Below are 22,802 nucleotides of genomic sequence, written 5' to 3'. Positions count from 1 at the left end.
ATGCAATATTTTAATAAACAAAGGCAGGGGCTGGGAAGAGAATGGCGCTTGGGTTCACGAGGAAAAGACAAGACAAGACACGACACGACAAAACAGGGCAGGACAAATGATAAACTGCTGAGCCTAGCTCAGGAGAGGACCGGGGCAGAGGGAGAACTTAAAGCCACAAGCAGGGCTTGGGTAGACAATAACAGGTGGACAACAAGTCAATGATTCGCATACAGACAGTGAGAAATAAAACAAACGAGGCAGGGGAACAAGGGCAACCACAAGACCAGGACAACAGGTAGCTAAGTAAGGGCTACAACACGACACGAGCAGGTTTACCCAAAACCTAACAGAGCACAAGCAACGTGGCACTGAGGGAATAGTCAAGTCAAGTCAGATTTATTTGTATAGCTTTTTACAACTGTTGTCGTCACAAAGCAGCTTTTACATAATTAGTACTTAATAAAGAACAGAGACAGAGAAGAAAGAAGAAATAACATGAAGGGTCAAAGACCCCTGTGAGCAAGCCAACGACGACAGTGGCAAGGAAAAACTCCCTCAGAGCTGGAGGAAGAAACCTTGGGAGGAACCAAGACTCACAAGGAGGACCCATCTATCCTCCTCTGATCAGACTATTTAAACATTAATGATAAAAATTACCAAAGCAGATACAACAGAAAGTTAATAGTGGTGATATTAATAGTGTCAGACAGGCACGAGTCTATCTAGGTTTCAGCACGGCCACCAAACAGGCAGCAGCGGCAGGCGGGTGAGCCATGGGTGGTGGCGGGTTGGGGGGGACCCGCTGGCCGGACTGGTAGGTGGCAGCTGGTTAGACGCAGGTAGAGGGGACCTCAGCGGGCAATCTTCCAGCAGGTCGGGCTGGGTGGCCATTTACTCGAAGAAGGTAAAAAGAGAAAAGTTAGTTCTAAGAGGAATTTTATGGAGGGCAGAGAATATCCTTGAGCTGGCTATGGAAACCTCTGGACCCACAAGGATTCAGCGAATTCACGGCAGAGAGTTCATGAAAGCACAGAGCTTTTGAAGCAGCGGTCCCAGCTGTTGAGCATGAGGCTAACAAGGGGGTTGCGCCTGCAGTGCGCATGCGCAGGAATCCCGGCTCCTGACAGGCTCGTGGGCGGAGCCTCGGCATTGCCCCGGAGGAGAGCATGAGAACAAGATCCTGACACTATGAGAAGACTTCTGGCTATGACCGAGCACACAGGACAGCACAATGTGCACTAATCTAGTAAAAGTCAGAGCTTGGTAGACAGGTGGGTTCATTTTATCAATGCTATTACATGACAAAAAAAAATCTAAACTGTCTAGGACATGACATGGAATATTTGACTGTCTAGACCCTCTTCTGTCGTACTGTAAAGTCAGCATGATGAGCTGGAATCAGTTTGATCAGTTCAGTTATTTTTCTCACATTGGCCTTTGTAATAAACTGTTCACAGAGCTTCCCAAATCATACTGGTTGCCTGTTCCTGTTGGACTTGACGTTAAAATCAGTCAGTACATCTCTGAAATAGTCCAAATAGTGCCTTAAGTTCATCCAGTGCTGTGTATCCTATGTCTACATATGAAACTTAAAAAGAGTGGTGCAGCAGATTTTTGCTTTTACACACCACATATCAAGAACACACTAGTGATTAATAGTTTTTTTTTAAATGGTTGAAAATATATTTATTAAAATATATATTTCATGTCAGTATTTAACTAGTGTTTCTTTTTTCCTTTCTTTTACTGGCTGGTTTTACTTTAATATTTTTAATATCTTCATTATGTTTTGTCATTGTTTTAACCTATTTGTTACATCTTATTATTTGCTGTCCTTGAGGGATAGTAAGGTATTTGATTCTCTCTTGTTAAACTCATTGTAAATGTGTAAAATATGTTATGTTATACATATGTTATTAAAGTTTATTATTATTATTATTATTATTATTATTATCAGTTATGTTAAATAGCTATGCTTACTTCCAAATTCCATAAATGCATCCTTTCACTAAGGCCCTGTCCAAGACCATTTCAGCCTTTGTATGTGCCTGAGGGGAATGCGAGATCATAAGGATGTCTGATTTTTCACTTTGGGGTTCAAAAGGGTGCTGTCTCGCACCTTCCATGCAGCGTTTGGCATGGTCCACATAAATCCAGATGCAGCACTGGTCTCTTACCCAAAAACGTCCTTGCTATGCATGCTGGGACCAGTCAGAGAAGATAGGATTGTTTACAGCTGCATGATAAACATCAAGTTGTGTTATGCTTCTTATCTACATAGCACCACTGTAGGTAAACAAACCTGAGAAAAGTACAAGTACAGTCATAACTCTAGGAGGTGTGGTACACGCATTGCCTGTATGTTGCCCATGTCTTAAATGCACATAAAAAAAACCCCAGAGCCATATTGGTCTCACATTATTGCCATCATCAAATTGCTGATCTGAAGAAGGGCATAGAGCACCATAGACATAATCTATCTCTTCCTCTGTTATCTAGTCTCCTCCTCTTTTCTCTTCATTTCCACCTCCTTCTCACAATGACACTTTATAAACACTCTGAAAAACTGGTTGCTTCCTCTCTTTCTCTCTCTCTCTCTCTCTCTCTCTCTCTCTCTCTCTCTCTCTCTCTCTCTCTCTCTCTCTCAGTCTGTTAGAGCAGGAAAATGGCAGAGGCCAGCATTTCAGTAGACCAGGACCAGTTCAGCTGTCCAGTCTGTCTGGATTTGCTGAAGGATCCAGTGACCATCAACTGTGGACACAGTTTCTGTAAGGTATGTATTAATGGCTGCTGGGATCAGGAGGATCACAGGAGGAGCTGCCCCCAGTGCAGAGAGACGTTCACTCCGAGGCCTGTTCTACGCAGAAACAACATGCTGGCTGAAGTGGTGGAGAAACTGAAGAAGACTAATCTCCAGTCTGCTTCTGCTGCTCAGTGTTACGCTGGACCTGGAGATGTGGAGTGTGATTCCTGCACTGGGAGAAAACTCAAAGCCTCAAAGTCCTGTTTGGTGTGTCTGGCTTCTTACTGTGAGACTCATCTACAACCTCACTATCAGTCTCCTGCCTTCAAGAAGCACAAGCTGGTCAAAGCCTCCACACAGCTACAAGAGAAGATCTGCTCTGAACATGATAAACTGATGGAGATCTACTGTCGCACTGACCAAACTGTTATCTGCTATTTATGTACGATGAATGAACACAAAGGCCATGATACAGTCTCAGCTGCAACAGAAAGAACCCAGAAACAGGCAATCAATTAATCTTTTCTGATTCTGTTATATTCCAATTGCGAGAAAAGAGGATTGAGATTGTCTAACAATTAATACCCTTTCGCCAGCCCATAGTCTTCCAGCAGACAGTGTCAAAGTCCTTTACAGAAATTATGAACTTCAGCCTTCTAATTAATAATTTACCACACAACTCACACTTTATTAAGAGTTCACTTTCTTTCTCCAGAGTGACATGAAAAAAATGCAGAGTAAAGTTCAGCAGCGAATCCAGGAGAATGAGAAGAAGCAACAGGAGGTGAAACAAGCTATCAACACTCTTAAGGTAAATAGTGAGCAGATCTAGCTTCTAGAGCAGTTATTTCACAGCCCCATCTCACCCAGTGTTAGACACTTTTACTGCCAACAGGAAGTGAGTCTTGTACAGTTGCAAAAAAAAGTAAAGAAACCCTTTGGAATAACCTGGATTTCTGTATTGATTACTAATACAATTTGGCCTGTCATTATCTAACCCACTGTTGTTTCCAAATGCCATCAATACAACAGTGTATTTTAATGTGTATGCTTTTGTAAGAGTATGTAAACGTGCAGGCTAGAAAAAGTAAGTGAACCTTTGTGTTTCAGTTTATCACAGTGATGTGAACATATGTCATGTGAACATCTCTATATTTCACAGAGTTTACATCAAACCTGTACATTTTAAAAAGTGCAATAGCCTGTGTATAGTGTAAGATAATGTGTATATGTTCTGGATTTTTATTTTGGAGATGTTTTTACTACCTTGAGGGACTATGCACCTACATGTTATACAGGACTATATAGGTCATACAACAGCATCTTAAAAGGATTAAGGTCAGGACTCGATCATTCCAGAAAATGTCCTTTTTCAACCATTCTTCACTGATTTATTTGTATGCTTTGAGTCATTGTCTCATTGCATTACCCAATGTCAGCTTCAGGTAATGGACTCAAATTGAAGAGATATTGAATTCATTGGTCACTCAGTGATCACAGGGTGTACAGGCCCTGATGCAGGGTGCTCCCTCCACCACAGCCTTACAGTCACCGAACTATGATAATGCTTTTGTAGCCTTTTCCAGCTTTAATGTCTTTATAACACATATGTTGAGGCCAGGTCTTTCTCAAGAAGAGTACCAGTGGGCCAAGTACATATGAAACCCACACTTACATTTACATTTGCATTTTCGGCATTTAGCAGACGCTCTTATCCAACACTTCCAATCTAATCTCCTTAATTGAAACACATCTTGCCAATTAGCTCACACAGAGGTTTACATACTTCTGCTTGCTTGCACTGTGGCTATTTACTCAATGTTCTCAGTAAACTGTTCTGCTAGTTTAGTCTAGTCTGTAATTGACTTAGATCAATCAGACCACAATTAATTAGTAATCAATGCAGAAATCCCAGTGATTACAAAGGCAACCCTTACTTTTTCTTTTAAGTGTACAATTACAGTAAGAGACACAATAGTTCATCAGGTGTATGTGCCCTAACAGCACTCTGCACAGGCAGCAGTGGAGGACAGTGAGAAGATCTTTACTGAGCTGATCTGCTCCATTGAGAAAAAGCGCTCTGAGGTAACAGAGCTGATCAGAGCTCAGGAGAAGACTCAACTGAGTGAAGCTGAGGAACTCCTGGAGCAGCTAAAGCAGGAGATCACTGATCTAAAGAGGAGACACACTGAGCTGGAGCAGCTTTCACACAAAGAGGATCACATCCAGTTCCTCCAGGTAACACTCATCTGTCTGATCAACAGAGACAGCTGATGCTTAGAAAGCTTCTCACACTGCACTTTAGAAAGTTCATAAAAGGGATAAATATATAAAACAAAAGTCTGAGATTGAGGCTGGTCTTCATGTTATGTCCTACCTGTAGAGTTTCCAGTCTGTGTGCGTCTCTTCTGGCTGTGAGGACGCCAGCATCACTGTCCATCAACATCTTTCATTTGACGGAGTGAAGAAATCTCTCTCTGATCTGAAAGAGCGACTGGAGGAACTCTGCATGGTGGAGTTCAGTCAAATCTCTCCACAGGGTAAGGACAGCTTTCTGTTGTGAAGTATTGAAACTGTACCAATTTTTTATAAATAAAAAATGTTTCTATTTTAGGATATGAATAGGCAATCTTTCTTCTTGCACTTATGCACATACACATTTTTGAATCCACATTCTGTTTTTGATAATTTTACACATACAGTCATGTGACAAAAATGAGAACACCCCATGAATGATATTTTCATATATAAACATTCATTTGAAACCACTGACGTCCCCCCATGTGCACAGTAAACAGACAGTTAACACACTATTGTCATGGTGTGTACGGCCAGACCTGAAGGGATGAACACTCGCAGAGATGGAATCAAAAGATGGTTTATTAAACGTGATAAACACAACACAGAGGTTAACCAAACAAAGTGCACTAAGGGAAACAATAGTAAATTGAACCACAATGTGACAAACAAAATGGGGAACCAAAACAAACCTGGGACTGGGAGGAGGCAAGGAGCTGGAGTAAACAAACTAAGGGCAGAGCCACGCTCTGTAAACAAAAGAGGAGTAGGTGGGGAACCAGCTGCTAGACCAAAAGGCAAAGCCAACCTAACCTGACTTAGCAGCGTACTGCCTTGAACGTGGGTCGCCTTGGAACCTAATGTTATTGTTATTTAAGAAGGGTAGTCTCTCTTTTTTACAAGTGAGCCTTGGCCAAGACTGTTCAGTGCTGGTTTAGAACCAAAGCGTGGTTCTCCTGCTGATAGAACGGAGCATTTCCATGGTTCAAACATTATTCAGTTATATAAAAACCCAATTACTTTAAATGGATTTTACAGTGTATCTGCTGTTGCTTCTTTCTGGATAGACTAGCCTATATGGGTCTGCATATACAGTATTCTGTTGGATCATTTGTTCTCTTTGTCTCTACAGTTAAAGCAGTTCAGATGATTTTACCCTCAGAGCTAAAGACCAGAGAAGACCATCTGCAGTGTATGTGGAAACACAAAAAAAAATAGAAACGACTGATCTAATACAATACTTTACTGTATACAGCGCATGAAAATGCAAATCACCTAAATATACCTATTTTCTTTTTCTTTTTTTTTTAGATTTCTGTCGGCTGACTCTGGATCCCAACACAGTAAATCAGTACCTCAGTCTGTCTGAGAACAACAGAGTGGCGACAGACAATGGCATAGTGCAGCAGTACTCTGATCATCCAGAGAGATTTAACTACTGGTGTCAGGTGCTGAGTAAGGAGAGTGTGAGAGGATGCTGTTACTGGGAGGTGGAGTGGAGCAGTAGGGGATATGTGTACATAGCACAATAGTCAGTCCTGGAGTCTACAACAGAGAGACTAAGCTCTCAGCTCCTCCATTCTCCAAAATAGGAGTGTATGTGGATCACAGTGCAGGAACTCTATCCTTCTACAGCGTCTCTGATACAATGACTCTCCTACACACCGTCCACACCACCTTCACTCAGCCTCTCTACGCTGGATTCTGGGTTGGTGGTTGGAATCGGATCTTTCAGGTAACTGTAAGGTTATCTGATCCAGAATAAACTGTATATCTTTACTTTGGCAGCCATGATGGTGTTAGCATTTTACCCTGATTTGTGTTGCTACCTACTAAACATCTTGATAGTGAAATTATGACATATAAACACACTCAGAGTTTGTATCTTCTATTGATTCGTTGCTCTAACAGTAGACAGCTGTTTTTGTTGTCCAATATTTCTTTGAAATGAACTCCTATGAGTTAGTCCCTGTTTGTGTCAGCTAGTTAGCTGACCAGTACTACATATGAGTTTTAATGAGGTTCACCCAAAGCTTCGCTTTAATCAGCTCTCTAAGTGATAGTGTTATCTTTTCCATTTGTTATGTAAGATCTGTCAGTGAAATAGTTCAGCACATTATTCAGATGTCCAATGTTTACAGGAAATCTGTCAAGGAGGAATGTTGCTAAATCTCATTCCAATTTTATTCCGTTTGTGTATAATAATAATTATGTCCTTTTTGGAAAAGCACTTCCAATGCTAACTCCTGATTAGTGTTTCTTGTCCTGACACATAGGCCACTTATCGACTTACTCTATGTTGTTTTGCCCAAACAGACGGAGATGGGGTGGACTAGCGGGGCATTGAGGAGATGAGGGTGGAGTAACAGAGCATTATGCAGATGAGGGTGGAGTACTCGGACATTGAGGAGTGTCTAATACAGTGACTGACAGGAAGTTAGTGTAAACACAAACAAGGCTCTGTACAGTTTTTCTCTGGCACCTGATACACATGTGCTGATGCCATTGCTAAAATAATTATTTTATTATTTATGACGATCTACATATTTCTGAGTTTTGAATTTGAAAATTCACTAATGCACTTTGAGGTTGGGCTTAGATTTAATTTTACAAGTGAAAACTGACTTGTGCAAATTCTTACATTGAAACTAATGTGGTATATGTAACTCTCTATTGAATATTGACTCTATTTAAATTAGTCAGAACTGAAATTTAACATAAAATTGATTTTGCATAAAGTCATTGACATTCCATTTTCAGTCTTGAGAGTTAAAGTGTAAGATCAAAGTTCATTCTTTGCTAATATTAATTTGCTAATAATTTAACTTTTTGGGGGGTTGAATTGTGGACTAATAGCTAAAGCAGCTGTCCATATGGGTACAGTTCACCTAGTGATTTAACTTTTAGTGGATTATAAAATGAGTGCAAATATTATTATCATTATCATATAGGCACTATATGAGTTTCTACTATTACTACTATTGTTCTCTGTTTATATGTAGGCCTGGTAATGTAGACAATATGTTTGTCACAATGTTAAACAATGTACACAATATTTGTCTATTTTAATATTATACTGGAGCTCCTGACTAAACTGAGTAAACTTTAATGTTCATTGTTACTTTTTAATTAGACAATAAATCAACTATTAAGTCATCAATCAGGTGTGTTCATGATCTGGGTGTGTTCAGCTGCAACATTTAGCTTCATGTTTGTCGACATACATCCACAAAATGAAATGCAGTCTGTGCAGCCTGATTACAGATGTGAAGGCAGGAGACACATAGATTTAGAAGTTTAGATGACAACTGATGTTTTATGGGTGCATTTCTAAAGGGACCATTTGGCTCACCATCTTCAGCTAAACCTGTGCAGATCAGGTTTCTTATTTGGGCAAGATTGTCAGCAGCATAAAGATAAAAGAGAACAACCAGCAATACTAAACTAACTGGATTAAACTAATAAACAAATTATAGATAACTTTAACAAGTCTGGCTGTGGCTCACAGAACTGGACCACAAGAGCTCACATTAAGAGCAACAAAGAAGATCTGGCCCCCTCTAGTGGACTCTGTCCCAGTGAGCAGTTTAACTATTATAATATGTACTGCCTAAACAGCATGAAAGTTTATTTTTAGGCTACAGTGTAGCTAAATGTTAATATCTCTAATATCACAGTTAAAACAGAAGTCAATGTTGTGCATTAATAAGTAAATAAAGAATCCATAAACATAAAACACAACACTCTGTTGCTCTGTTTTTCAGTCTCCTCCTCTCACTCTCACTCCACCTCCTTCTCCCCATGACACTTCAACAACCTCAGAACTAGGAAGCCACTCCTACTCAGTTCAGAGAAAGTGCTTCGTCCTCTCTTTCTCTCACTCTCTCTCAGTCTGTAAGAGCAGGAAAATGGCCAGCATTTCAGTAGACCAGGAGCAGTTCAGCTGTCTGATCTGTCTGGATCTGCTGAAGGAGCCAGCGACCATCAACTGTGGACACAGTTTCTGTATGGTGTGTATTAATGGCTGCTGGGATCAGGAGGATCAGAGGAGGGTCTACAGCTGCCCCCAGTGCAGAGAGACGTTCACTCCGAGGCCTGCTCTACGCAGAAACAACATGCTGGCTGAAGTGGTGGAGAAACTGAAGAAGACTAATCTCCAGTCTGCTTCTGCTGCTCAGTGTTACGCTGGACCTGGAGATGTGGAGTGTGATTCCTGCACTGGGAGAAAACTCAAAGCCTCAAAGTCCTGTTTGGTGTGTCTGGCTTCTTACTGTGAGACTCATCTACAACCTCACTATCAGTCTCCTGCCTTCAAGAAGCACAAGCTGGTCAAAGCCTCCACACAGCTACAAGAGAAGATCTGCTCTGATCATGATGAAGTGATAAAGGTCTACTGTCGCACTGACCAAACTTGTATCTGCTACTTGTGTATGATGGAGGACCACAAAGGCCATGACACAGTATCAGCTGCAACAGAAAGAACCCAGAAACATGTAAGAACTGATAAAAGTGCTCAAAATGAGTTAAATGTATATTATATTGACTATAAGCTCTATTAAATTAAAAGTAAACAGAAAATAGCAATGTGCATTAATAGAGTCATGTGACAAATTTAGGACACTAAGTAAAAACCTTTGTCATTTTTTACATATTTAAATACATGGTCATTTGATCTTTATTTTAACACTACTGAGAGATGGAGAGAGGTAATATAACTAAACACATACAACTGAAGAAAAAAAAAAGAATCCAATACTTTTGGGATGATTTGGGGAGTTGGGGGATTTGGTGGAATGGTGATCATCCAACAGCCTGACCTCACTAACGCACTTATAACTGAATGCAATCAAATCCTCATAGCAGTGCTCCAAAATCTAATAGAAAGTCTTCCCTGGACAGTAGAGACAGTTACTCCAACAAAAGCAGGATAAACTCTTTTTAATTCCCTTGATTTTGCAGGTGTCCCAATACTTTTCTCCATATAGTCTTTGAGTTTAAAATATCAGTCAAATGTAATTCTAAAGCAGTTATCTACCAATTTCAATATAATTTCCCCTTAGAGTCAGCTAATGGGGATGCAGAAAAAATTCCAGCAGAGAATCCAGGAGAGAGAGAAGAAGCTGCAGGAGGTGAAACAGGCTGCGGAAACTCTTAAGGTAAGTAGTAGTGAACAGAGAGCTGCCGGAGAAGCACACTTCACATTTCACACTTCTGTCAGACATTGAGAGGCTCATAGTTCTGTGAATTTATTGTTCTCACACTTTCGTATAGCATTTAGTAGAAGCCGCACATCATAAGCAAAGAAGTACTGTAAATGTAACACCAGCAGAGGTATCTTCAACATTTTTGGTAGCTGAAGTTGGGGCTTTCTTCTTCTACAAGAGCTACTGTGTTTTTATTTCCATAAAGATTGACCCTATCACTTTTAGTATTGCTTCATTACTAAGGCTTATTACAGGCTTTGTTACTAAGGCTTATTTGCAGTGCATAGTGTTTTTTTTGGCTGCTACTTGCTGTGTGTAGTCTTCTGGTGTTTGTGTCCATATTATGCAATTGACATGTCCTAAATTGTAAAAAGACAGAAGAATGATTTTGTTCAGTACGTGCCCTAGTATACCGTTGCTCTCCAATGAAAATCATGCATCTCCAAAGTGGTGACTTTACAGCAGAAGGTCAAAATGTTCTCAGCTTTGAATGGATGTTAATGTAAATTTAGAGCATCTTTATTGTTCCATTAATCCAGAATTATGTACACAGTGCACAGAGCAGCTACTGGGTTTAAACCATAGAGAAAACTAATGTTTTTGATTGGACAGAAGCTATATGTAACAGACCTGGCTAAATAAAGTCTTTCTGATTCTGGGTGACCGTAAAGTAAGTATTATACTATATTTATAGTATAATCTTTTAATATCACTGAGGATCACTGATATTTGCTACTGATAAACTAACCAAATTCCTATAACTACAATCATCCAAGGAATCTTAGAGGAGACATGTCCACTAAATGTGTGTTTGTGTTTGTCCTAACAGAGCTCTGCACAGGCAGCAGTGGAGGACAGTGAGAGGATCTTTACTGAGCTGATCCGCTCCATTGAGAAAAAGCGCTCTGAGGTAACAGAGCTGATCAGAGATCAGGAGAAGACTCAACTGAGTGGAGCTGAGGAACTCCTGGAAGAGCTGGAGCAGGAGATCACTGATCTAAAGAGGAGACACACTGAGCTGGAGCAGCTTTTACACACAGAGGATCACATTCAGTTCCTCCAGGTAACACTCATCTGTCTGATCTATAGAGACAGCTGATCCCTAGAAAGCTTCTCAAACTGTTCCTCAGAAAGTTCATAAAAGTGATAAATAAAAAAAACAAATATTTCTGTCTAAAGTCTCAAGAATTGAGGCTGGTCTGAGATGATTTGTCACTCACTTTCTCCATGTTATGTCCTACCTGTAGAGTTTCCAGTCTGTGTGTGTCTATTCTGGCTATGAGGACGCCAGCATCACTGTCCATCAGCATCTTTCATTTGATGGAGTGAAGAAATCTCTCTCTGATCTGAAAGAGCGACTGGAGGAACTCTGCATGGTGGACTTCAGTCAGATCCCTCCACAAGGTAAGGACAGCTCCCATCTTGATGGAAATTCTGATTGCATGTCCTGATTCATTCGTTCCGCAGAACAACATGACTTCTTTTTCCACAGCTGCTGCAATTCAGATCCAAAGACCTTCAGAGCCTAAACGTAGAGAAGATTTTCTGCAGTGTAAGTATACATCCCACACACAGTACCGGTTAAATGCATGTGTGGATATGTTTATGTTCATAATTGTGAACTACAAAATGTTTATGGACTTACCTTCTAATGAGTGCACCCACTGCTGACACAGATGTCAGTCACTGTAGGGAAGTACTGCCAATAGAACAGCACCCTCTGGAGCAGATAAACATGAACCTGTTGGCACCATGCCTAATGCCAGGCATGGGCTAGAGGTGTGTAAAGCCCCCCCAGCATTGAGCTGTGAAAGAGTGGAACTGTGTTCTCTGCAATGATGGATGGTGCACCCTCCAGTGCTTCTGGGATGAGTTGGGGAGCTGTGGAATGATATCCTCCATATAATGTATTTTTATGATTTACACAAAGGTATGGCTTAAATGACCTGGTAGGAGTATTCATATAGTGTTCACAAGCAACATTTGAGGGTTTTAATGGGAACCCATTGGAAAGACAAACCTTGCAAGTTATGTTTTTGCAGCATAAGCATAAAGTAAGTTTCTCTGTAATTGATCATTGATAATGGACAATGTACAGACCTATTTGCTCACACTTGAAAAACAACAAATGATTATATATGCAAAAATTGCCTTTATGCCTACTGTTGTAATTTAAGTTTGTGCAAGTTTTTGCATTTTGGTGGATTGTGAGATGGTTTAGTATCACCATATTCTTTGTTGTTTAAAAATGCATGATTCATTACTCCTGATAATATTGTTGTTTTGTGTTTTTACTATTTACACACTGTATAAGTGTTAGATGTCATGAGAATATGGCCATTAGTGTTCATTTAGTTTTAGTAGCTTCATTGATGTATGGAAATTGCTGTCTACCAATGCTGGTCCCCTCGACTCGTGAGAGCAAATTTGCAGCTCTGTGTATATTGGTCTATACATCTTACACATTCATTGATTTAATTGAACAATTTGGTCTCTTTCTCTAGTTTCTTCCACAGCTGTACCAGTTCAGATGCCTTCACCCACAGAGCCAAAAAACAGAGAAGAGTTTCTGCAGTGTATGTAAAGCACACATACACCATTCTGCATGCAAGCAGAAAAAAAAAACATTTTCAATTACAGTGTCAAAAAAGCCTAGGTTTGGGCACTTATTGAACACAATTTCACTGCACTAGTTATGTAAGGAGAAGATCAACTGTCCTCCATGATGCACACATTTATAAAGCATTTCCTGTATGTCCTGTGGACTGATGAAGTTAAAATGGAATCTTTTTGTGAAAGAAATAACCTTTTTTTTGGGGAAAATAAAGGTGCTGAATTTCATGAAAAAAACACCTTGCCAACTGTTAAGCACAGGGTGAATAGTCATGCTTTTGTATCCAGTGGCAATGAGGAACATTTAAATGGAGTTATAAACTAATAACTATCGTTTGGGAGAAGAACCATGGAAAAAAAACCTTCTCTCCAATGTTACGCAACCTATAAAACAGTCCTCTTTTTGTGAGGATAATTTGCACCCTACTACCACCACAGCTTGTCCTTCTCTTCCAACTGCTCGGTTTTTGCTTGACAAGGGTAAGTCTGACCTCAAGTCTCAAGCCCAAGTTTCTCGAGTTTCCCCTCCTTGCCTCAGCCCACAGTAAGTGTGGTCCGCAATTAAATCAATGAAATAGTAGCACATTCTGGAATCACACATCACACCATCTGTGATAAGATGAAGATGAAAAGACGATGCCCTACACAGCAGGATAGTGACTCTTAAACACACCTTATAATGGACTACCTCAAGAGGTGCAAGCTGAAGGTTTTGCCATGGCCCTCAAAGTCCCCTAAACTAAACATTATTGAAAATCTATGGATAGACTTCAAAAGAGAATAGGTGAAAGAAAAACGGATGGAGGCTGGATGCAAAAAGTCTTTAGAAGCTGTGATACTTGCCAAAGGTAGAAAGTACTTACAGTTCCCAAACATTTGCTCCATTTTCTGAAGATGGGACTTCTGAGAAAAGATGGAAATAAAAAGTAACCTTGCCCATCATTTAAGGAAAGACTTAAATGAAGAAGCATTGTTGCTTTTTTAATCAGGTCATGTTTTAGTAGCTTAGCTATTCGCAGAAACAGATATTTTGTGATTTATATTATTGAGGATAATATGTGAATGCGGTTGAACTTACTTACGTAACTATGGTTATTGGACTATGCAACTGTATATGAGAAAGGAGGCAAATCCAGAGGAAAGAAGATCTCATTATTTCTCATTATTCCCATAATTTCTCCTAGACATCGTGAAGTCTTGTTTGAGACCAATGTGAGACTTGGAGAAGTAATGTTCTGCATTACCTAACAAAGTCTGTGAAATTAAACCTGAAATGTGTATTTTCATTCTTTCAGATTTCTGTTGGCTGACTCTGGATCCCAACACAGTAAATTATTTCCTTAGTCTGTCTGAGGACAACAGAGTGGCGAAGAACAGTTGGAGAGGCCAGCCATACTCTGATCATCCAGAAAGATTTACCTACTGGAAGCAAGTGCTGAGTAAGGAGAGTGTGATTGGACGCTGTTACTGGGAGGTTGAGTGGAGCAGTGACGCACAGGTGTACGTATCTGTCTCATATAAAGGAATCACCAGGAAAGGATGCAGTAATGCCCCTGGGTTTGGACAGACCAGTCAGTCATGGAGTCTGCAGTGTTGTTTCCCCCTTTGCTTCTTTCACAACAATGCTAAGACTGAGATTCCAGCACCGACCTCCAGAATAGGAGTGTATGTGGATCACAGTGCAGGAATTCTGTCCTTCTACAGAGTCTCTGACACAATGACCCTCATACATACAGTCCACACCATGTTTACTCAGCCACTTTATGCTGGGCTCAGGGTTTGTAGGGGACAGGTGAGGTTGTGTGATCCACAATAATGTGTCTACACTATATTAGGCTTGGTAACTAAGCCAAGTAAAGATTTGTTGGTTTGGGGTTGATTGATATGCCCACAGACTGTCTCTCCGAATGTTATTGGTCACCACAGTTTTCTCTGCAGCCTTATTATAGTCATATTCTTGAGGACATACCCCACTTAGACCTGAACAATGTGTGAATTGCTTAGTGCTGACCTGTAACGTAAAAAACTCACTTTTCCTGAAAACTCACTTTTCTTGAGATTTATTAAAAATTTAAACACTGCACATAAAATGTCATCTTGGCAAGTGCAAAACATTACTATAATCTGGTTGCTATATGCAGATCAACCCTTACGTTAAAACCACTGGTAAAAATGAAACTAAGTGAATAACGTTGATTATCTGGCTAAAAAGGCACTTGTGGGATCTATATATTAGGCAGCAAGTGAACAGTCAGTTCTGGAAGGTGTGTTTGAAGCAGAAACAATAGGCAAGCATTTGAATCTGTTTACTCTGCTTACTTTCCAAAAGTGGACAGAGGGGTGAACAGTAAAACTGCAGTGCTGTTTGTAAATGTTACCAGTGTTTATATACTGCAGTGTTGTATAATGCAGTGTACTGCATTACTTAGGTTATTATGTATTGGGTATTGTATGAATTTTACTGCAATTTTACTGGTTCCAAAGCTTGTACTACCAGTGAAAATAATCATCCTGTTGGCTAGTTTTTGATGCATTGTATTTACACCATAAATACATGGTGTTCATGGTGCCAAGGTAACATTGTTGTCTTCATGTTTTTGATGGCATACACTTGATAAAATAAGCTCATTTTTGTATTTTCTCTTTACTCTTGACAGTCTGTTTAAACTGCTTATATATCTTGCCGTTCAAAATAAAGGCTTGTTGATTACAATTACTATGGAAAGCAACCAGTTTGTCATCTACATCCACAAATTCACAAATCTGTGCAGACAGTAAATGTGAAAGCTGAAAAGAGAGTGTACACTAAATGGTCTCTGATTAGCTGAAAAGTTCTAAAGACTAAATTTCTCACAATGCATAGCATGCTTCTTAGATTGGCCCCCATGAGGTGCCTGTGTTTAGTACTGAGTCCTATGATTCTGAATAAATGTACATTAAACATGCTTTTGTTGAAAACCAAATGATGTAATGTTGCTCTCCAACAATTCATATATTACATGTGAAACATATATATATATGTGTGCCTCAGCAGAAATTAAGATTGATCTTTCATCTCAGTAAATACAATGCTTATATAAACAACTAATTTAAATCTTAATAAAATATTCAAATTTAAAATACAGCTCTACACATTTTAGTAGATTCTGTGTTGCATTTTATACACAGCAGATGAGACTTCTCGGTTCATTTTGGAAGGAGACTGGCACAGTAACACATGCTTTTTAGAACTTTTGCTATCTATTTATTTATTTATAATTGGAACTGTTTACTGGATATATTGCCGTAATATATAACATTTTTCTATACCTGTATCACTGCACCAATGTACCTTAACCACAAGAGGGCGGTATGGTTAAGGACATTTAAGGGTGGTATGGTTAAGGTCTTTCATGAATGACTCTGGTCCCTGTCTGTAAGGAGTTTGGTGTGTTCTCCCCATGTCTGCACAAGATTCCTCTGGGTACTCCGCTATCCCCCCGCCTCCCAAAAACATAGTAGGGGCATTGGTCATAAAAAAAAGAGGGTATTCCTGCCTTGTGCCTAATGGCTCTGAAACCCAGCAGATAAAAAGATGGATGGATGGATGCCATTCTTGACCAAATACTGGAAGAAAGCATTGGCTGTGCCCTCGTTGATTTAGCCTCTCCATTTTCTCATGGGGGGAATCCCCATACCATCTAAGGGCCAGCAAATGCATTCTTGGCTGAAGTGAAGCTGACACACGATACGTACATTATCCACGTTCAAATGTGTCCTCACACAACATCCCCTTCTCCCCTTATGCTGTAAGTGTTGTCTTGTGTACTATAGATATGGCAGTATGATGAGTCCAAGTTGGAGTTCATGTAAAAAAAAAAGCATTCAAAATGTAGTTTTTGTCCCAAATGTCTGTAAAAATTCAACCCAAGTGATGATCTCTATTCTTAACAGCTGACCTCACTGCTGTGTCAACTTCAGTACAGCAATTACAAGTTGATTTAATTTATTAAGATGCTGAAATGCTGATTCTTTAATACCTTAATCAGTATTCATGCTCTGAGCTTGGGCTGTTAGTGAAGTGATGGCTCTTCAGAGCTGAACGCTGCAGATTCCTCTCCACTCTGCCTGGCCTGTGTCTGCGAGTATGGCCTATCATGAGGCTCTGGAATGTGAGCCACACATTAACACTCACTTGTCTGGAGTCTGAAGTTTTTTTCTTGAGCACTGGAGCTGCAAGGCTAATGTAATGGAAGCTCATATACCCCAGTTAGCGTAATGCTAACTGCATGTCTCATTACACACTCTGCTCAGACTGTGTGGGGTTGTTCAGGAATCTCTAATAGCCTTAATTGTGGTTTCTGATGCTGTCATTTATAAACATGGACCAGAGTATGTGCATAAGTCCCAGCAAGTCGAGACCCACTTTTGCTCATTTTAAAGCAGAATTATTAAACAGTTTATTTACAGAATTTACAGAAAAAATATTAAATGTGGTGTGTGTCTGGGTTTCCTCCGGTCTACCAAAAACATGCACAGTAGGTGAACTGGCCGTGATAAATTGCCCCTAGGTCTGAGTGTGTGAATGAGTGGTTGTGTGTGGCACCTTGCAATGGACTGGCACCCTCTACAGGGGGAACTGTCCAGTGGTCCCAGGTAGGCTCCGGTCCCACCGCAGCAGTGACCAGGACAAATGCAGATAAGATGATGGATAGATGGATACCATTCTTGACCAAATCCTTAAACAACGCATGGGTAATGCCCCCCTAATTCCCCACACAATCTAACCCATTGCATTCGTAGCTGAAGTGAAGTTGATACAAAAGTCCTTGCGAGGAATCAAATGAACACAAGTTCCAATCCTGAGGCTAGATCTACTAAGCCTGTAGGTTCCTGCTGAGTCGATTCAAGTGTGCCTGAGCTGGGAAATCATCAAACTGTACTGTACTAAGACCCTCCAGGACCATAGCTAGACACCCATGCACGCCTCCTGGTCCAAGACCAGAACTGGACACTAGTACGGAGTACTGAACAGGTAATAAAACACCTTCTCGTGAGCCCACGGATTGTCTTCATTATTCTGTGAGCAACTCCTGAACGGACTTTTACCGTGTAAGCAAATCTCAAAGAAGCTCGATTAATTACTCCTGCAGTTCTGCGCTGAAGGAGCTTAATTTACTGCTGGATCCTCCTCAGGTTCAATCTGCATCCTCACTCTGACAGACTGTGAAATGATGATTTTAAAACACTGCTCTCCATCTGCTCCCTGTGTGACAGAGTGGTAAATTAGGATTATTGATTATGGCTGAGTAGGTAGATGGGTGAATCACTATGAGGTTCACAGTGATTAAATCACATCCTTTGGGTGTGCACCACCAGCTTTCAGCACCCTCACTGCGTTTTGTAGTCGGTGTAATCCTTCCTTAATTGAAACATCATCTCAACTGGTAGAGAATTTGATTCATATTTAAATACATATAATACTAACAGACCTTTTTCACAGTTTTTCACTATTTTTACTGTTGGATAATGTATATATTTAAGTGTATTACTTGTGATACAAGAGACTTGTGTCCATTTCTCCATTCTGATAATACTTTGCCTAATGTTTATTGTATTATTAAATATTACAAGTGAAATTCCATCAGTTGGTTTTGTTAGTGGTGTCTGAATGGATACAATTAATTTTAATTGGCTGTTTATGGGGAAAAAAAGAAATTTAAATATTTTTTTAGAGAAAGTATTATTAGTATATTCTTAAATAGTATTGTTATGTTGTTGTGCTCTAAGTTAGAACTGTCTTATTGTCTTGCTCTCAAAAATAAAAAATAATGCCATAAGGGTTTCTTTCACACAAATACACTGAAGAGTCACATTTGATTCCTTATGGAATTCCAATGAATGGCACTTTAAAGAACCATTATTATTAATTGGTTTGTGGAAAATATTTTTTGTTCAATATTAAGAACCTCTATATAGTGTAAAAGCAGGGGTGGAAAAAGTAACAGTAAAAGTAAACTGAGTTGTCAAAGTCAAAATCTTGCTCAGCTAAAAGTAAAAGGTTCAAGAGATTCATGTGTGATGCGGTGGGTTGGTGGTCCCTGCTCTTAAATAAAGAACAATAGCTATGATGTTGATTGTAAATAAGTTGAAAAAAGACAATATACACCGACCAGCCATAACATTAGCGCCACCTGCCTAATAATGGGTAGATCTACCATGTGCTGCCACAACAGATCCGACCCGTTAAGGCATGGACTCCACAAGACTTCTGAAGGCATCCTGTGGTATCTGTCACAAGCCCTTAGCAGCAGATCCTTTAAGTCCTGTAAGTTGTAAGGTGGGGCCTTCATGAGTCATATCAATGAGCTTTGGGGTCTTTGGTTCACCGGTTGTCCTTTCTTGGACCACTTTTAGTAGGTACTGACCACTGAATACCAGGAACACCCCACAAGATCTGTCTGATGTTTTGGAAATGTTCTGACTCAGTCATCTAGACATTATAGCTTGGCTCTTGTCAAAGTGACTCAGATCCTTACGCTGTTTACTGTTTACTGCCTGATATATCCAACCTTTGACAAAGGCCATTATAACCAGATAATCAATGTTATTCACTTCACTGGTATTAATGTTATGGCTGATTACTATTATTTTGTAAAAGCTCATTCTAAAATGCATCAGTTGTCATTAAGGCTAAGTTGTTTAATTGGATGTCATTTCACATTAGTAAGTGTTATGATCCTCTATATATGTAAGTCTATGTAGTTTTTTGTCAGTTGTCCACATAGTATTATGTAGGTGTCTTATAAATGCTGCTATTTTAGTTAAGGAATAAAAAGTTTGTAGTAGTTTTCCAATATATACTATATATCCAAAATATACTATGTATCAAAACATAGTGTGTGTGTGTCTGTGTGTGTGTGTGTGAATGGCACACCAATGCCTTGTTTATTTACCACTGTATACTTGAATACGGTTGGGAAGTTCTTCTTGAGCTTGGTCTAGGAACAGGAGTTTAAGGAGGAGGGTCTACTGCGCAATTGCTGCAAAGGGAAGAGATGGCCACTGTCCTCCCTGACCCGGGACATCTAAAGGCCTCCGATCCCTCTTAAGCCCCTTATTAAAAGACTGTTGTTAATTGTTAATGGACAAAATCCTAAGGGAAACACTTCCCTTTCTTCTTGATTCCCATTTTCCTGACACTCGCTCATTTTATCTAAGCTTTACTACCCAACAGGAAACATTTATGGATATTGAGGGATTTCAGTCTGTCATTTAGAGCTTTCTGACCGCTGGCCTTTCTGAGTCCTGCCCACCCCAGGGACCAGCTCTCTGTTAAATATGAGGCCACCCCAACACTTCTACTTCCTTACAGGCCAATGAATATTGAGTGATGCTTTTCTATTAGCATTTATAGATGAACGAACTGTGCATATGTTCTAGGTGTTGGGTTGTGTATTGGTGTGTAGACATTTTATTACTGCTCTGGAAGGGCACCGTTTTATTAATAGTTACATTCACTGCTCTCTCTTCTATTTCATGCTTTTATGTGTAAAACATAAGTGAAATATATCAGGCATTTTTCCATAATTAAAATCATTTATTCTAAAAAAAAGAAAAAAGGATATTGCATTTATATGGCAAATGTTGGGACATAGGACATATTGCTTAAAGTTTCCATATTGCTTACAGTATCTTTACAAGCATGTTAATACAACATCAAAAAAAAAAACTTCATGAGCAAGAAAATTACTTTGGAAAACATTATTTCAGAAAGGTCTTGTGGATTCTTGCTTTTCTAATAATTGAATCTAAATTTTGATTGGGTCATGCAGCATCAACAGTCCAACATAGGGAGAGATTACAGCAGGATATCCTAATGCAATGTTTGATTTTCTTCAAACAAAAACCTGTCTTATGTAGAACCTGATCACATCAATTTGTTAAAAAGTTGAAAACTATAATTGTAATTAAGAACATTTCATTTGCAATCAATTCCCGATTTGTATTGATCTATTTATTTATTTATTTATTTTTAACAAGTAGGTCTTTTGTGTTTTCTTTACAGCTGGACAGACTAGATTTCTTTAATGGCTCCACATGCAAGTGTTTTACTCTTTTATTTTCTTTTTATTTACTAATTTCCACATTTTTAATTTAAGAAGAACATTAGTGGCATCAAAACTGTGAAACAACTAATATGGAATCATTCCAGGTACAAATATTATTAATAATACTGAAGTAATTCCATATAAGCTGTTTCACAGTTTTGATGTCATTGGGTTTTTTCATGGTATTAACTTTTCATGAAAAAGGCATAATAGATAGACAGATATGGCTATGAATTGATACATAGCCATACATTTGAATTATTCACATTTGGCTTTGAAACGTGTAATCATACAAAATTTTATAATTAGGTGAAAAGTCTGTGAATCCAGTGTGTCCGTGTGAAACTTTTGACACAAATTCAAAAGGTTTAATAAAGATTTCAGTAAGCTGGATCATTTAAGCCTGAATTAAGGAATATCCAATAGGAATACCCCTCAGACTTCCTCTTTTATTGGACAGGCTTGACTTCCGGCTTATGTTTTCAAGCTAAATTGAAGAATCCTTGACTTTCTATGTGTCTTAGCATCTATATTATAGTCCCTATAATGAGAATCCTGACCTAGGATCAGATATTACAGTATTCATGAATACAGTTATGTGAACAGATGTATACGGTATGTATTACATTTACAGATGCGTGACTGAGGTAATACTTCACCAAGCCTGGCCCTTGTATAATCTCGACTTCATATGTGTTTCCCAGCTCTAACAAAAACACACTCATAGTTCATCAATCATTTGGATTACTGCAATATGGCTTAAATCAGTCATTCATAGATTGAAGAGACCTAATGAGACCTAAGAATGTAGGGCAATAAGGGAATAAGATGGTGCATATGAGACGTTTTTTTTCTGTACCTTGTATCAAATACAACTTTTCAAGACAACGTAAGGTAAAACACTTTTTTTTTCATTTTGGACATTTACCAAGTTTTTTCCCCAATGTCATGTCATGTTCCACCCACTCTCTGAGTCTCTACTTCATCACATGATGCTACCAAACTGGAACAGTGAAGATTACCACAAGCTTCCACCAGGACAAGTGAGGCACCACAGCATCTTCTCAAACCGTCACTAACACCACGTTATTGGACAACTCAACAGAAGGCATTTTTAGTCACCACACTGTTATGAGTAAGCTTTCTATGTGACCATATGACCATGGTCATCAGCCATTCCCTCAGCCTATGATTGTATGGGAGGAGACTGTAAGAGAGAGGAGGGATGGTGTTGGTGGTTTCTGGAAGCTTCTGTTCAGTAATTTTTTGGGCTGACTTGGGCTGGGAATGTTATGGTTATATACAGCAGTCAGGCACATGGAGGGGTCAGCAGCGTCAGACTTGGTCTCAGCCCTGTTCAAATATGCATACAAGACTATTAAAGAAGACTGCACTGGCAACGATATATGACTCATTTCACATCTCCGCTTCCTCAGCAATCACTTTCATTGAAAAGAATGACGAATGGATTAAGCTCACAGCATGTCGGGAACGCAGTACGTGTTGATATGGATTTTTTTTTTATGTCTTCATGTGGCAGGAAATATTCAGAACTACTTGGCTGAACGCATTTCGTGTTATTGCTGGAATTGTTGGCTTCCTGAGCAGACGACGCATTATTATCTAACACAGTTCACCAGGAAAACAAACATGGGTTTCAAAAACATACAAAACATGACAAGCATTCTTCATTGTATCCTTCCATTATATTCAGCACAATATTTTTTTTTTCAGTAGTGCTTCACTGTTGAAGCCTGGAAACATGGACACAAGATGAACAAGCTTCACAGCTGCAGCGCCTTCCCATTTTTAGGCCACTGTACTGTACCAATCTAGTCTAGGGTATCCAGTCAGCCTGTGTTC

At 39.4% G+C, this 22,802-nt stretch overlaps 1 protein-coding gene across 1 annotated transcript; it reads left to right on the top strand.

Annotated features, from left to right (window-relative positions):
• Positions 1-1,185: 1,185 nt before the first annotated feature.
• LOC140554658 (uncharacterized) lies at positions 1,186-15,565 on the top strand. The gene is given in 15 exon segments (XM_072677876.1): positions 1,186-1,262; positions 2,640-3,241; positions 3,450-3,545; positions 4,739-4,972; positions 5,118-5,274; positions 6,165-6,224; positions 6,344-6,559; positions 6,562-6,767; positions 8,797-9,525; positions 10,093-10,188; positions 11,066-11,299; positions 11,484-11,640; positions 11,729-11,788; positions 12,741-12,812; positions 14,145-15,565. Coding segments are annotated over 14 exon segments (3,423 nt in total). The 5' UTR covers positions 1,186-1,262; positions 2,640-2,656; the 3' UTR covers positions 14,666-15,565.
• Positions 15,566-22,802: the final 7,237 nt, after the last annotated feature.

Source organism: Salminus brasiliensis, chromosome 1 (assembly GCF_030463535.1).
Source record: "Salminus brasiliensis chromosome 1, fSalBra1.hap2, whole genome shotgun sequence".
Classification (NCBI taxonomy): Eukaryota; Metazoa; Chordata; class Actinopteri; order Characiformes; family Bryconidae; genus Salminus; species Salminus brasiliensis.
This window is presented reverse-complemented; position numbering and strand designations above follow the sequence as displayed.